Source organism: Fonsecaea pedrosoi (assembly GCF_000835455.1).
Source record: "Fonsecaea pedrosoi CBS 271.37 unplaced genomic scaffold supercont1.4, whole genome shotgun sequence".
In the NCBI taxonomy this organism is placed as follows: Eukaryota; Fungi; Ascomycota; class Eurotiomycetes; order Chaetothyriales; family Herpotrichiellaceae; genus Fonsecaea; species Fonsecaea pedrosoi.
This window is the reverse complement of record NW_013550612.1, coordinates 458,318-473,826: the sequence shown is the minus strand read 5'-3', so window position 1 is coordinate 473,826 and position 15,509 is coordinate 458,318. Positions and strand designations below refer to the sequence as shown.

Sequence of the window (15,509 nt, the reverse complement as noted above, 5' to 3'; positions counted from 1 at the left end):
GATTCGCTGCCAAGCCATTTCCGCCCGCAACTTCCCATGTCGAAGTCCGGTAAAGGCGCAGGAAGTTCTCCGCTGCCTGCCAAACTGCCCGTGCACGCTCCCGAATACATCCCAAAGTTTCGCCCGGTCGTTTGCGCGTTGATCGGCACAAATCCTTTTGTACCTTTTCCAATTCGACACCTCTTGAGAATCTCTCCAAGCTTTCTTTTCGCTGCCACTCTCGTTCGCCGTTGGGTGCGAGCCACCAGCGCCGTCGCAAGATGGCGACAGGCACGCCCGTCGAAGACCAGGGCCGATTGCTCGAGGAAGCTCTCGGCGTCGTGCGTCAACAGTCGCAGCAGATGCGCAGATGCCTTGAGACGCCGGGAAAGCTCATGGACGCTCTTAAGTGCGGGTATGGACTTTTCAATGCCTCAAATAATCTCACCCTCACTAACCGCTATGCAACACTCCAGATCAACTTTGGTATCTGAGCTGCGCACACCTACCCTAGGCCCGAAGCAATACTATGAGCTCTACATGGCCGTGTTTGATGCTCTACGGCACCTGTCCGAGTATCTCCGCGAGTCGCATCCCGTCAACCACCTCGCCGACCTCTACGAACTCGTCCAATACGCAGGCAACATAATACCCAGACTATATCTGATGATCACGGTTGGCACCGTATACATGGGGGTCGAAGATGCGCCGGTCAAGGAGATAATGAAAGACATGATGGAAATGAGTCGCGGTGTCCAACATCCCATCCGAGGTCTGTTCCTGCGATACTACCTGATGGGCCAAGCCCGTGACCACCTACCCACGGGCAAAGATGAGGGACCTCAGGGTAATCTCCAAGACTCAATCAACTTCATTCTTACCAATTTCGTGGAGATGAACAAGCTTTGGGTCAGGTGGCAACATCAGGGCCACTCGAGAGAAAGGGAACAAAGAACGCAAGAGCGGAGGGAACTGGAATTGCTGGTTGGAAGCAATCTGGTGAGGTTGAGCCAATTGGTCGACTTGGAGACATACAAGTCTACCATCATCAGCCCTCTCCTGGAACAGGTAGTTCAGTGTCGAGATGTCCTGGCCCAGGAATATCTGCTCGAAGGTACGAGGACAGCATCTGAATATGGTGTCTTGCTGACGGAGATCCAGTCATTACCAAGGTCTTTCCAGACGAGTACCACCTTCACACTCTGGACCAGATGCTCTCGGCCATCGCGAGATTAAATCCACATGTCGATATGAAGAAGATTGTCATCGGCTTGATGGATCGCCTATCTACCTATGCACAGAGAGAAAGCGCCGAACCGATGTCGGCCGAAGACAAGCAAAAGGCGGAAGAAGAAGCCGCAACCCGCATGCTCGAGAAGGTCGACTTGAACCAGGAAACGAAGCCTGCCCCCCCTGCTGCTGAGCCGGATACTCCCACGACGAACGGCACCGAGACCAAATCACCTACAGAGACACAGGCGACCGAGTCCGAATTGGTGACGCCGGCCACACCAGCAACAAATGGTGAGAAAGGGGCCGGCGTCGGTGATGTGAGGCTATTTGAGATCTTCTACGAACAAGTCGTAAATCTTGTCAAAACCCGAGGCCTCCCCATCCAAGACACAATGGCCCTGTTGACCTCGTTGGCCAATCTCGCACTGTACGTTCGCATCATCCGATTAAACAAATGGTCAAACTAACAACATCTAGTAATATCTACCCTGAAAGGCTAGAATACCTGGATCAGATTCTAGCCTATGCCCGAGAAAAGGGCGCGGAATATATGGACTCCGCCGACCTCCATTCCGCTGCAACACAAGCTAATATGCTCAACCTCCTTCTTGCGCCGATCAGAACATATATGTCGCTGTTCACGGCGTTGGCTCTTCCCAACTATCTGCCTTTGTACCAATCACAAACGTATGCGACGAGGCGAGCTGTGGCCGGCGAGGTGGCCAAGAACATCCTGCGGAACCATGTGCTAATTACCACCACGCAACACCTGGACGGAATCATGTCTCTCCTCAAAGTTATCATCAAAGAGGGCATTCAGCAACCGACTGGCTATCCCGGGCTGAACCGCCCGAGAGGTGGTGAGTCGGACGAGACCGTTGAGGAGCAGGGGTGGCTGGCCCGAATAGTTCATTTTGTTCAAGGGCCCGACAACGACACTCAGCTCAAACTCTTACAGCAGATGCGCAAAGCCTACGAGGTGGGCAACGAGCGGATTAGATATACGACACCCGCCATTATCACAGCCTCCATGAAGCTCGCGCGGAAACTCAAAGCCCGCGAACATTTTGATGACAACTGGCAAAATCAATCTTCCGCGCTGTACCGATTCATGCATCAAACCCTCTCCCAATTATATACCCGTGTTAATCCTGGCGCGGCAGAATTATGTCTTCGGTTATTTGTTTCGTGTGGTCAAATCGCCGACCAGTGTGGTTTTGAGGAGTTCGCATATGAATTCTTTGCCCAAGCGTTCACTATCTACGAGGACAGTATCAGTGATTCGAGGGCACAGTTCCAGGCTGTCTGCATCATCGCTGGCGCGTTGCAGATGACGAGGGGATTTGGAAAGGAAAACTACGACACGTTGATTACAAAAGCCGCATTGCACGGAAGCAAGCTGCTAAAGAAGCCAGACCAATGTCGCGCGGTCTATCTCGCCAGCCATCTATGGTGGTGCGTTGAGATACCTGGTAGAGAAGAGGACCCGAAGAATGTGAGTTGCGACAGGCGCAGATGCTGTTGGAGATCTTGAAATTCTAACCAGGCGAAAACAGTTCTATCGCGACGGTAAGCGGGTGCTGGAATGTCTCCAACGGGCATTACGTGTTGCCGACGCCTGTATGGACACCGCAGTCTCTGTCGAGCTGTTTGTCGAAATCCTTAACAGATACGTGTACTACTTTGATCAACAAAACGAAACGGTAAGGACGACCCATCCTTATATTTGCCCGATAATGTCTAACTATGCATGCTACAGGTCACGACCAAGTACCTGAATGGGCTCATTGAGCTGATCCACTCCAACCTATCGACAACAAACTCTGAAGGGAATACCCAGGCCCTGGAGAATCCCAAGCGGCACTTTTTCAGGACGCTCGACTACATCAAGTCCCGGGATTACGAAGGCGTTGTTATCGAGGCGAGACAGTGAGGTGGACTATGGCAATCAGTGATGGAGACCAAGACGAGAGAAACTGATCCCACTTGTTTCTCTGCAGAATGAAAAAAAGAAGAAATCTCCACAAAGGATTGGCCTGGAGCATTCTACATTGCATTTACCCACGCTTACTTGGCCCGGTCTGTGCGGTTTATACATTTCCCTTGCGGCGACATATTCCTTGCCCCAATTTTTGGCACTGACCAAAACCACCTTCCGCGCGCGCAAATTCTTTTCCTCCTTGTCCTCGTATAACAAAAATGCAATGCAATGCAGAGCGTGTCCTGAAATCGAACAAGAAAATTAATGGGAGGGTGTGAGAGGATGGAAATCTGGCTTGCCTTGGGTTGACTTGACTTGGCTAGGCTAGACCGGGCTATGCTAGACTTGCCTGAGTGCGGTATAATACACGAGATCTCGCTCATCGCTCATCATCGAATGAGTGACTCAGTCAGTCAGTCAGTTGGTCGTGGGTTGCGTCAATTCCTGGTTTCCCACTGTTCCCTTGCCTGTGTCGCCGATTCGTTTTGCAAGGCTGTACTGTACGTATGTACTAGGTCCTGGATACTGGGTCCTGGACCCGGCTGGGTGCTGAATAAGGGGGGTGTGGTTGTGTGGTGTGGTGTGGTGCGGTCATCACGTTGGACAGGATTCATCATGCTGGAGATGCCATATTATAATCAGAAGCTATTGACTATTGATGCATTGACTCTCTGGTCCAATAATGAGGGACTCTTTCCCTTGAGCATGACAAGTATAGTTATATCTGTGGTCATTTTGTTCCCTTCCAGCCATCCAACCATCTATCCTCGTGCTGTGCGTTTCAGCCAGGTCTTGCACCTTCAAAGCTCCTGGACAAGAAGGCCAGTGGCAGCCGCTTGGGGAAGCTGGATCTTGGGCGCCAACATTTCCATCGGCATCAAAGGACTAGTCGTGCCATTGCTCGGACTGGGGTTGTTACTTTGTAACGCAGCACGATACTTGAAAGCAAAGTTCAAGATCAATGCAACGGCCAAACCAATAGTGACGATAAACGGCCCAATCGGATTGTCAAAGTCCTTCCCACTTCTTTCCTTGATCAACTTTGTACGCCACATATACACGTACCAGCCCCAGATTCCTGCGAACACGGCGAAGCAGGTATACACCACGGCAAGGATGCGGGCAATGCTGTTATCAACACCAGCAGCATTGTAAAGGCCAACTGATAGGGTGGCTAGGAGGACTGCGATATGCTGCCACTTGATGAATGTTCGCTGGTTGGCAAGCCAGACCTTGGCTTCAATTTTCAGTTCACCCTGGTCTTTGATCCAGAAACTTGGTTCTTTGACACCAGGAGGAAGCGGAGCATTCTCCCATGCTCCCTTTCCTTGGCGGCGACGACGGGCGTAACGAGAATTCGAGAAGGCTGGAAGGAAGGATCGAAGACCGCCCCTGGACGAATCTCGAACCTCGACCTGGTCGGCTGGATGAATGCCATCCTCGTCAGTATCCCGTTCCTCGGCAGTGGTTTCCAGCTGCGGCTCGGCCCTGCTGCGTCCTTGAGATTGAACAGATTGAGAAAGCTGGCCGGAAAGTCTTCTCTCTGCGAATTTGCCAGGAGAAGACGCAGCCTTTCCTTTGGGGGTCAATCTGGACCCTGCAATGAAGCTGCCGACGGCCATTTCATCCTCTGCCTTCTTAACCTCTTTCTGTTGTTCCTCTTGGTACGCTGTAACAGGGTCTCTTCTGATGTCGGTTTCCAAGTCGCTCAGCCAGAAAGGAAAGCTGTTGACATAGTCCTCGAATAGCTCGGCTACGCCATGAACAAACTTGGAGAATCTTTTCTCCTCCTTGACCAGGTGAGAGTTCATCAAGTCGTGGAGCCAAGCATTATTTCTAGTATACTTGGATTCTTTGATCTTGATCTCGAGCACAGCGTGGGGAAACCGGCTGATCTCGCCCTTCTTAATGGCGGAAAATGGGTATTCCATCTTGTTCTGGTCGATATCAGACCGATGCCAGTCATCTGGATCTCGACATGGGCGGTCAGGGTCCATTGCATCCTCTCGAATGAAGGCCAGATCAGTGTCTAGCGACACCCGGATTCTGTCGTCCCCGGGGATCTGGAAAGCAGTCCGGGTATAGCTTGCTCGGAGAACTGGCTCGAGTTCTTTCTCTTTGATGAAAGACTGAATCTCGTCAACGTTGGCCTTGAACGCCTTGATGTCCTCATGTTGAGGTCCCAGTAACTCTTCGAGTCTCTTGATCTGTTTTTCCATCTTGTATTCGCCCTTGAGAAACGGAATGAGGTATTTGGGCTTCAGTTGGATTCTGATGTCACTACTGTCGGTTGTTTCCTCGTCGACGAACTTTTTCTCAAGGACCACCTCTGGTTCATCAAGTAAATGGCCAGCCCATCTGACACGCAGGGATGCACCACCAGTACCCTTTTCGACCTTTCCTTGGTACAGGTCAAAGTTGTGATTATCGAAGTAGATTGAGGTGATCGTCGGGTCCTTTTGGGACGAATCAACCACCTTGACTGACTGGGGATTGTACACCAAGACGGGCAGACGACGCAAGAGGTACGTCTTGACCTCGAGCAGGTTGTCCACATGAACCCAGTATTTGAAAGCCTTGTATTCGTCTTTTGGTCGGACGTCTGTATTCGCTTCCTTGCCAGCCTGTTCTCCCTCGAGCTGCTGCCGAGCCCAACTGTACATGGTCGACAGTCGGAAAAGCAAAGGCGAGTAGTCCTCCTGGTTGAACGGCATCTGAGAAAGACGGACCTGCAGTATCGGACGGACTCTGTACTTGAGACCTCTCTTTCTATCATGTTTCTTTGCAGCCTTGAGGAACCCGGTGTAATTGATCCTGCTGAACTTCCTAAGCTCATTGAGCTCCTTGGAGATGCTGTCAAGCTCCGGAAGAAGCTCCTTTGCAGCAGCTTTGTATTCCTCCTCAGCTTTTCCTGCGTCTTCGCCTTCGGTAGACGGGAGCTTTGCCTCACAGGCAGCGGTTCGGTCTCGTAGTGAGTTGAAGGTATCGACCTGATGCTGGTGGACCTTTTCCAATTGGGTTACGGTGAGTTCGTGGACAAAGTTCTCTTCGTCCTGTTCACTCCAGCTCCTCTCACCACCTCGGCCTTGAGGGGACGTTTCATCTTCGCGGAGGAGTTTCTTGATCTTGTCGTACTCGAGGTACTTGTCTTTCCATGGTGGATAGATGGCATCGGAGAGGGTCTTGCCAAAGCGCATGTTGGCAAGAGAACGAAGGCAGTGTAGGTCCGGTCTTCAAGGTCGCAGCAGCTACTCCATCTAGATGTCAATATTGAGTATAGGAGAAGAAGCTCTAGGGAGAAAAATCCATAAATCTATGTTATTGGTACAACAACCGACAGAGATTGACCAACTCGCAACGCAGCTTTGGAAACCTCGATGCTGTCAGTGCCTTGTTCCCTGCGGTTTCCCCACTCTCAAAAAGCAAAGCGTGGTGAGCAACAACCAATCGAGGCGGCGATTCCCCTCCCGTGCTCACAAGATACTTGCCTAATGCGGCTGGAGATTCTCGGACACGGTTTTTCCGGCCGGCCATCTCCAATTGGCTGCTCGGAGTAAGACGACAGCCTCGGCATCGACTAGATGATCCCGACGAGGCTGCCAACTTCCATTGAGTCATGTCGCATCCCTTCTACAACACTCAGATATGCTCTAAGACGAGTAGAACTTCTCAACAATAATTTCGCCGCTATGTCGGAAGACTCGAGAGCTATTATCAAAGCTCTCGAAAAAGTCCTTGTACACCTCAGCGAGAATCCGTACCCGCACGTCCCCAATCCTCCCCATACCTCTCCGAAACGAGCCAGCGTAGCTGCCATTATCCGTGTCCGACCAGCTTATAAACCCGTCCCTGCAAGCGTCAATGGCTCCCTCATAGCAGTTGATAAACCTTCTCCTCCCTCGCCGCCTTCGACCCTCAGCGAATTCTTTGCGCAAGAATGGGTCCAGGAAGGAGACCCGGAACTACTTTTCATCAAGCGCGCCGGTCGCGCTGGGGATAGGTGGTCGGGCCATATTGCCTTGCCTGGGGGAAAGCGAGACCCCGAAGACGCGGATGACTTTGCTGCTGCCGTCCGCGAAACAAGAGAAGAGATAGGCTTGGACCTGGAAACAACGGAGTGCCTGCCCGCAGGGAATCTCCCCGAGCGGCTGGTCACAACTTCTTGGGGGAAAGACGTTCTAATGGTTTTATGCCCCTACATATTCCTCCTGACAGGCAAGGCCGTTCCACCTGTCCAGCCACAGCCCACAGAAGTTGCCTCGGTGCACTGGGTCTCTCTCCGTGCTCTGCTGTCACCCACTCTACGGACTCGAGAAGCCGTGGACATGTCCTCAAGAATGGCCAAGCACGTTGGTCCCATAATCCACAAACTGATCCGTTGGACAATGGGAAAGATGATGTTCAGTGCCGTTCGCCTCCTCCCTACAGAGTCTGTTTATGCCAGCTCAATACCGGGATTCATACCTACGGAGGGTGGAGATAAGCTCTCCACCTTGTCTGGTTGGGCCCAAGCGCCCTTTGGCATTCCGTCCTCATCATCTGTTCACCACTCTCTTCTTACTTACCAACAACCACTGATCCTCTGGGGTCTTACACTCGGCGTCTTGGCGGATCTTCTCGATCAGCTTCCACCCTACAACGCTGTGGCGCTCTGGAAATATCCCACGTTTACAGTCCCTGACCTCCGTCTAATTGTGTACATCATGACTCGCTCATTCCGAAAGAATAGCGCAGAGACCTTCTCGTCTGGATCTTGGCCGAACAAACTGCAACGGCAGCCCAGTCAGACCGCGATGGATGGCGCAAGCGAGGCAACAGCGGTCCCGGTGGCCGAATCTACTCCCGTCATGGGGCCTGAATCGACGTCCGCGCCCGCTCCTCTGGACAATGGAGAGAAGTCTTCTCGAGCGGCTAAGCGATCATCGTTCAATAAGCACAGTGTCGGTATCGGCGGATTGGGTGTCGGAAAAGACCCTCAACATGCCGTTGGTAAGTTGTTGTATGGGTACTATGGCCGAGTGAACTGGGCGATCGCCTTGTTTTTGGCGTACAGAACAGCGCTCACGGTAAGTGTGGCGTGGTGGGTGGTTAGATGGTGGCGAAAACGAAAGGCTGTTGGCAAGTAGTGGTTTGCTGGCGGACCTGGAGTGGGCGGCACGCAAGCTTGCATTATCGAGAACAGCTAGCAGGCTGTATTTTTGAGGTCCCTTCCTTCCCCTTTCCTAGAGACTACCTCTGCCTTGTATATGAAGATGTGGCATCTGGTATTGAGCTTCAAAAGCGGCAAGTCTTGCATATTGAACGAGCTGATCTATAGAGCGCAGATGTTGATGCTTAGATTTGTCAATTTACATGAAGAGCGCAGTAAAATATGTATAGTTACGGGGTCATACAATAATCAAACTGAGATGTGCTAGCCTTGAACGCCCTGCGGTACTAGATGAGCCTCGCAAGGCACTCCCTCTCGTTCTCTACCTAACCCCGCGTCTTATCCCTGTTAGGTCTATAGCCGTTCCGAAGGGGTCTAGTTCATAGTAGAAGAGCGTGTGCTCCAATGTCCCACCGAGAAGGTGCCTCGCCATGTACTCGATCTGGAAGGCCATTACTTCGAAGAATCCCAATGGTTGGCAAGCTAGAAGCGTCTCGTCGCGAAGCACTAAGCTGGAATCTTTCAAGGCGGTAGGCTTTGTCAACCGTATGGCTCTGCCGTATACAGCCAAAGCAACCTCGGGTGCGGGCTTCGAGTTTGCATCTCCTCGTCTCCTGGCAAGTTTGGCCAAGGCAGCGAGCGTATTTGAACGTGGGGAGAAAGGGCTGGTTGATGAGTCTAGGATACAGGTCCGCAACTTATTCTAGATACCTCCCCCACCCCGCCCTCCCTTTCTCCCTTCTCTCCGAGAAGGGATTGTCTATCTGGAAGGCATAGGCGAAAAAGAACCTTTGCACTGCCAACTCATGGTGACTGGCCCGACGCGAAGGTCGTGTTGGTCGATGTACCTGTCAGTTTCGTGGTGCTGAGACTCGATGCACCGCCTTCGGTTGGATTAGTTGACCGTTGCTGCCAGAGTTCATAAGCTCTATGAGAAGAGTGTGCTGTCTCATCATAGTGGAGAGTATCAAAGGCGTCTCAAAACTCATGGGTCTCGCCTAAATGAAGACAACGGCCACGAGATGTTGGCCGGGCTTCGTCGCTCTTGTACAGGATCAAAATAACAAGTGGCAAGGGAAGTACTAATCACTCACTGCCTACATTAACCTTAGGACTCTGCATACACGGAACGCTTTACTTCGTGGACCTCGGTGTATGTAAGGCACCTTGGGCTTCTCAGCTGAGAAGTATACCTCATTGAAATGTGGTATTGACGTAGTATTGTCCAAGCGAGCGGGAAGGGAAATGCTCAGGTAAGACCCTGCAACGATGAAGTCTGGTAACAAAGGACCCAATCGCATCATCTGGGCTGACAATGCCTGTCTCGCTTAATAGAGTCTGCATGGGATGGATGTACCGCTTCGTGCGTCTCGTGCTCGGTAATTATGTGTGACGCATGCTGAGACTTCCGCATTCGGCAGGTTGATCCACCACTTATTGAACCACTAGACCCACACCACAGGAATACTCGTATGTTGGAATACATCGACAGGGACACCGTCTCAGCCATGCGCAACATGGCGACTACTTCTGTCCTATTTCACGAGTTGTAGAGTATATCGATTGCAGAAGGTTCTCAAGCACCTCGCACGTAGTTTCTGAGCTATGCGACCGTCGAAATGTATACATACATATATATATGTCCCCTGCGTCGCCCTAAAAGTTGGACACATCCAGAACCACCTCAAGAATTATCGCAAACAGATCGGAACATCGAACAGCATTGATACATTATGGGCAGCTGTCACTCTCCTAGCAATGCTGGTAAGTCTCACGCCTTTATGGGTGATCCTTCCATCGCTGACTGACATTCTCTGTAAAGACCAAGCAGAACCCCTTGCTAACGATCTCTCGTACCATATCTTGACGACGTATATTGCCGCGGGAACCACCATCTGCACATGGGCCGTTTGCAGTCTCCTGACACTTGCACACCTGGCGAGATATGCTGCACCACGACGACAGAAGCAAATTGTCCGCCTTATTTGGACGCCAGGAGTGTTTGCCATTTTCAGCTTCTTCGGAGTCTGGCATTACAACCTGGCCAACTACCTGACTCCGATCGCCGAGCTCTACGAGTCCTTTGCACTCATTGCACTGTTCTTTCTTCTGGTTGCCTGCGTGGCGCCAGAGTACTTTGAAGGACAGCTTCAGTATTTTGCTACCAACCCTGGGACTCCCAAACCTTCAAATGCTGCAAGCGTCAACTGGTTTCGCAAGACTTGGATCACCGTGATTCAAATTTTGCCCACCCGCGTGGTCACCGTCACTGCCACAGAGATTGTCGAAGCAACACAGTGCCACGGAACCACGTCCTATCAGCGGGCTATGACCATCATCAGCATTGTTCAGGGGTTGCTGACTGCGACCTGTCTCATCGGCATCTCCAAGTTCTACTCGAGATTTCGCAGCCAGCTCCACGTTGCCGACCGACGTATCCTTTATAAAATGGGCGTGTTCAAGCTCCTCGTCTTTACCCAGCTTGTACAAAGGATCATCATCAATGCCCTCTCGCAGAGTGACGTCCTGAAACCAACCGAGCATCTGAGTTACAATGACCTCAATCTCGGGTTGAACTCCTTCCTCATCTGTCTGGAGACTTTTGTGCTTGCGATTCTGTTCGTCTGGCCGTTCTGGCCGCACAAGGCGTTTGCGAATTCGAGGGCAGGGATTCTTTCGGCAGCTCTAGACGCCATCAACCCTTGCGATTTTTTTGCAGGGATAGTTGGTACTGCACGGCTCTGCCGAGGAATCCATCCTGACAAAACTCTTCAAACTGGACCTGTCGATAATGAGCAACATGAATATGCGCATCAAGAGGGGTCGGTGGGGAACAAATTGACCAGCGTTGACAGTAGTTAGGTCTCGGTTTTAGGCTCTTATTATGGTTGCGCGCTGTTGCTTCTCTCTGAGATATTTGATTGATCAATGGGCTCGTCTTGCCTCGATTGCTTTTTGACTTGGTTCTGAGCAGGTAGTTGTGTTAACTGATTGTGTCTTGTCAGTTTTAATGGATCCATAGAATATCGCAAGGCTCTCGGATAAACCTCGGCCCGGCGCTGATTTCTTGTGCCCCTTTTACCCTCGATCCCGTCCTTGTGATTCCGTTCCATCTTTTCCTTTTCTTCTTGTTCAAAACTCTTGTGTTGTTGAGGTGGCAGCGGCAGCGATCCCATCGCCTTCTCGTACACTGGGTGCAGACGTGTACAACATGCCCCGCACAGTATGTATATATAAGTGGCAGCGAGGTCCCTTCACGCTTTGTTCATGCGGCAACCAAAATGCGCAGTTCTCACAAAAGAGTGCTTGGTGGGCAGAGTGACGCCTCATGGCGAGATGGCGCACGCCGCAAAGGGGCGACAGGGGTAGGAAATTCACTAAACATGTCAGGCGCCATTCACTCTCTGCTGTGTTTCTAGCAACTTGTGGCTTGGCTGCGAACTGGGGCGCTGAATTTCTCCCCCACGATTAATTACTCTCGCCTCAGTTCTGTCCTTCTTGGTCACGTTCACACACCTCTTGTCTGTCAGAAATTTGTCGAGTCCGCTCTCGAATCACCTCAGCATCAACCTCTACCATTACTCCGTCAGCATTTGTCAAATTGTCCTGTCAGATCAGTCTCCTCTTCTCTACCAAAGATCCAAAAATGCCCGTCAGTCGCTGGAACGATGCCAAAAAGCTCACTGTAGAGTCTTCAAACCTTGTCTCACGGCTCCCACACTGACCATCAACAGCTCCTTCGCACTGCCATTACGTGTTCGCCAAACTTCAAGATCGATGCCGTCCAAGTAGCTAAGATGTGGCGTAAGCAACGAGGTTCCTGTTCGCTTTTAACCGCTGCTGACTTTGGCTTGAGCCGACGACGACGATGAGCATGTCAAACCGACTGTTCGTAGCATCAACGACAACTTCAGGGCAATTATAAGACACGGCAAAGACCTCGAGGCTTTACGGCAGGTTAAGCAAGGGCCCGTCACAAAAGGGGAGGATGAAGACGAAAAAGTCGAAGCCAAGTCTAAGGCGAAGAATGAGATTGACGACACCCCTGCTACGTTTCAATCATCCACGATCAGATCCCCAGAAGGGAAGAATATAGTCACTACTCCACACCGCGGTGTGAGCTCCGGGAACAAGCGCTCGTCAGCGAACAAGCCTAGCACCGGATCTAAGCGCAAGCGCCGCGTCCATTCACCCTTCTCTGACGAGGACATGCGATCGGCAAGCGAGACCACCTCCGGCGATGAGGCCAATATCGCCACTCCAACCCCGCTGACTCGAAGGACCTTGCCAGTGCGCAAAACTCGCCATGCAGCCAAGCCCATGTCCGAGGACGGGCGCGGCGGTACGGAGGGGGAGGAGGAATATGTGTGTGCAAGGCGCCAGGACTCTGAGGACTCGGACGGGGAGTATGACCTTGCCGAAGAGCGCAAGGAGAAGGCAGCACGCAAGGCGAAGCTCGCGAGGCTGGCTCGCAAGTGAAGAGTCCAGAAAGAGGAGGCAGAGGGGCGCAGTGTCAGATATTGACACATATTTATGCGTGTCTAAGCAGATCAGAGAACATCACACGCTGTGAGCATCGTCTCATAGCAAACAAAGTAATGAGAGAGAAAATGATTTCCCGTGACCTCTACTGTCCACGTGTCGTCCCTCGTTTCCACCGCATGTCACAACCTGATCAAGCACCAGAATGTCGCACGCCGAGATAACCGAGCCCGTCACTCTGAGTCAAAGCCAGTTTGTCAGAGTCGCGGCCGCCGTCTGTCAAAGACAAAGGGAAGCCGTATTATTTTCTACGGCGCGAACCGGTTCCATGACGATCCCGGACGAGCGGATGACAAACCGGCAGTCCCTCGACGTGAGCGGTGACCACAAGGCAGGTCTCGCCGACTATTACGGAGCATTCTACGCTGATTCCACGTAGAGTAGAGCACGGTCAAACAATTAATGGCGGGTTGAATGGGAGCTGAACACAGCGGATGTCATACAGACAACATCCCAAGGACACCCATACTACACTTGGATCCCTCATTCATTGTCTTTATCGCATTCAAAAGTAGCCGCATTGCTTGATTGTATCGTATAACCTTTTCAACCATCACCGACCCTGTTTTCTCTCATGTCATTGCCTGTGCTCCTCTTTTGTTCAGAACACCTTATTCCATGCTTCATCCCAGTGCTTATGACAGCCACCACTGCACAGCCCTGCTGAATGCTCATGCACTCTCTTTTTCCATGTCTATAGTATTCTCAAAGACGACTTCCCCGATGACTCCGTCCCAGCTTCATTGTCCGAGTGGGTTGGAGCATTGCTGGTCCTCACACGTTTGGGTTGCTTCCTAGAAACCCTCTTCTTAGGAGTACTTTGTCGATTGCGCTGTAAGGCCCCAGAGTTGACGACCTTGATGTCGATATGGTACTGTTTGCGGATCCGCGTGAACTTTGGGGGAATAGAAGCTAGGCTCATGCCTAAGCGTCTAGCCACCTCTTCGGCATCGACCTAGATCATCGATGAATGGTTAGAGAAGGATTGTTGGGAAGCCTTAGGAGTGGGGTGTTACATACTTCGAGAGGGCTGACCGCGCTCCGAAGGGCGGCGATCAGAGCCGCGATGTCGACTTCCTTGATGTCAACCATTTGGTTTTCAGCCATTGTTGCAAGTTTTCTCTGCTTTGTATGATAGATAAGGTGGGCTTGAGAAGACAAGATGGTTCAACAAACGTCTAGATAGGAGTAGAAGATATTCTCGAGACTGTGCTTCTAGTCTCGACCTCCAGGCTCAAGGGCATTTTATACCTCTCAGGCTGCTATCAACCAAGGCGCTCCAGGCCCAGGCTTTCTCTAGCTTTCGAGAGGAGGGGGAAAGGACGACTCCCGGGGAGAAGTTGCTTGAAGGCTCAGCGTCTGAACCAACAGCAAGCAAGGAATGCTCGGAGACGGTTTCTGTCATTACATTTGGGCCTATGCAGTTCCGTGACTGAGTGTGCCCGAAGACAGGGATCCGACATTGCCATTGATTGGCTTTCAGCGTCGCGTCCGCCATCAGAGAATGTTCAAAGAGGCCATTTTCCGGCGCTAGACGTGCCTAGTGCAGGTTTGCACACGGGGAGTCAAATCAGCTATAGAGGTTGCATATTGATGGCCTCTTGCCAACAAACGTCAGTTCTGCGTTCTGCACTTGCTAGTGGCGAGGAGATACTGTCAGAATTGCTCCTCATCGTCTCATCACTGTCACACGACGGGACGCACTGTGACTACTGATGGTTAACTCCAAGCTAACAAATCCAGCAGCTGCGGATACCTCATTTCAGGCCCACACCGACACTCCAGCGACATGACGGTCTGTTGCTAATTGCCCTCGACTTTCTTCCTATATTTCGCGACTTTTTTCCCACATTCTCACAACCTCCCTAGTCTCTCCGTTCAATTTCCTCCTCTACTCACGACACTCTCGAGCACACTCGCAACAGCTTTGCCATTTGCTTGTCGGTGTTTCTCCAAGACATTGTCATCAACTCCACCATGCCTTACCAATGGACTGCCGAGCGGGAGCGCCGCATGCTGATACTCGCGATTTCTGCTGCAAATCTGAGGCCTTCAGCTGATACGTGGCAGCGGGTTGCAGCACTTTTAGGAGAGGGGTTGACCCCGTCAGCCGTGAGGTGCGTGTTGCCCGATCCGTGGACGAAGGCGTCTGCAGAATTGACTGACCTGCAACAGTCAGAAGTACTACAAGCTACGGAATGACATGGCAAAGATGGTCGGGGAGCAAGGGGTCCCAACTCCATCGACGCCAACCAAGCGCAAAGCGGAACCAGATGACGAGACCAAGACACCTCCCTCCAAACGAGGTCGAAAATCCAAGCAAAAGTCTGTCGAAGGTGTTCCCTTTCGCGAGGAGTCCCAAAGCCCTCGGGCAGCCAAGCATGAGGAGATGGCGGTGAATGGTCTGGATCCATTTCATAGCTACGACGCACCATTCAGTGCGGCAGCCTATTTCGCATCGGTGAACATGGGGGACATGATGAGTGGACAAAGCAGTGGGAACAGCGGTAGCAACGGCTTCATGGCTTGAGGTGGCAGTCTCCAGAGTTTTGAGTTCGCAAGGGTGCAAGCAGTGTGCAACGGTTGCAGATATTGGCTTCAAACCGCCATGAAGTGGCTCAGAAA

The 15,509-nt window shown here is 51.7% G+C and overlaps 8 protein-coding genes across 8 annotated transcripts; 6 read left to right on the top strand and 2 right to left on the bottom strand.

Annotated features, from left to right (window-relative positions):
* Nucleotides 1–260: 260 nt before the first annotated feature.
* Z517_05945 (uncharacterized protein) lies at nucleotides 261–3,145 on the top strand (the record flags this gene model as incomplete). Its single annotated transcript, XM_013427687.1, has 6 exons — nucleotides 261–394; nucleotides 456–1,093; nucleotides 1,141–1,639; nucleotides 1,690–2,707; nucleotides 2,769–2,915; nucleotides 2,972–3,145. 6 exons carry the CDS (start codon nucleotides 261–263, stop codon nucleotides 3,143–3,145), a joined length of 2,610 nt encoding a protein of 869 aa, XP_013283141.1.
* Nucleotides 3,146–3,993: 848 nt separating this feature from the next.
* Z517_05944 (uncharacterized protein) lies at nucleotides 3,994–6,390 on the bottom strand (the record flags this gene model as incomplete). Its single annotated transcript, XM_013427686.1, has 1 exon — nucleotides 3,994–6,390. One exon carries the CDS (start codon nucleotides 6,388–6,390, stop codon nucleotides 3,994–3,996), a length of 2,397 nt encoding a protein of 798 aa, XP_013283140.1.
* Nucleotides 6,391–6,882: 492 nt separating this feature from the next.
* Z517_05943 (uncharacterized protein) lies at nucleotides 6,883–8,319 on the top strand (the record flags this gene model as incomplete). Its single annotated transcript, XM_013427685.1, has 1 exon — nucleotides 6,883–8,319. The coding sequence occupies one exon, from the start codon at nucleotides 6,883–6,885 to the stop codon at nucleotides 8,317–8,319; it is 1,437 nt and encodes a 478-aa protein (XP_013283139.1).
* A 1,756-nt stretch (nucleotides 8,320–10,075) lies between these two features.
* Z517_05942 (uncharacterized protein) lies at nucleotides 10,076–11,204 on the top strand (the record flags this gene model as incomplete). Its single annotated transcript, XM_013427684.1, has 2 exons — nucleotides 10,076–10,106; nucleotides 10,165–11,204. 2 exons carry the CDS (start codon nucleotides 10,076–10,078, stop codon nucleotides 11,202–11,204), a joined length of 1,071 nt encoding a protein of 356 aa, XP_013283138.1.
* A 784-nt stretch (nucleotides 11,205–11,988) lies between these two features.
* Nucleotides 11,989–12,821, top strand: Z517_05941 (uncharacterized protein; the record flags this gene model as incomplete). The annotated part of the gene is made up of 3 exons (XM_013427683.1): nucleotides 11,989–12,027; nucleotides 12,077–12,146; nucleotides 12,199–12,821. The coding sequence occupies 3 exons, from the start codon at nucleotides 11,989–11,991 to the stop codon at nucleotides 12,819–12,821; spliced, it is 732 nt and encodes a 243-aa protein (XP_013283137.1).
* Nucleotides 12,822–13,029: 208 nt separating this feature from the next.
* On the top strand, nucleotides 13,030–13,263 carry Z517_05940 (uncharacterized protein; the record flags this gene model as incomplete). The annotated part of the gene is made up of 1 exon (XM_013427682.1): nucleotides 13,030–13,263. The coding sequence occupies one exon, from the start codon at nucleotides 13,030–13,032 to the stop codon at nucleotides 13,261–13,263; it is 234 nt and encodes a 77-aa protein (XP_013283136.1).
* A 315-nt stretch (nucleotides 13,264–13,578) lies between these two features.
* Nucleotides 13,579–13,991, bottom strand: Z517_05939 (uncharacterized protein; the record flags this gene model as incomplete). The annotated part of the gene is made up of 2 exons (XM_013427681.1): nucleotides 13,579–13,839; nucleotides 13,905–13,991. The coding sequence occupies 2 exons, from the start codon at nucleotides 13,989–13,991 to the stop codon at nucleotides 13,579–13,581; spliced, it is 348 nt and encodes a 115-aa protein (XP_013283135.1).
* An 870-nt stretch (nucleotides 13,992–14,861) lies between these two features.
* Nucleotides 14,862–15,414, top strand: Z517_05938 (uncharacterized protein; the record flags this gene model as incomplete). The annotated part of the gene is made up of 2 exons (XM_013427680.1): nucleotides 14,862–15,001; nucleotides 15,060–15,414. The coding sequence occupies 2 exons, from the start codon at nucleotides 14,862–14,864 to the stop codon at nucleotides 15,412–15,414; spliced, it is 495 nt and encodes a 164-aa protein (XP_013283134.1).
* Between the last annotated feature and the right edge of the window lie 95 nt (nucleotides 15,415–15,509).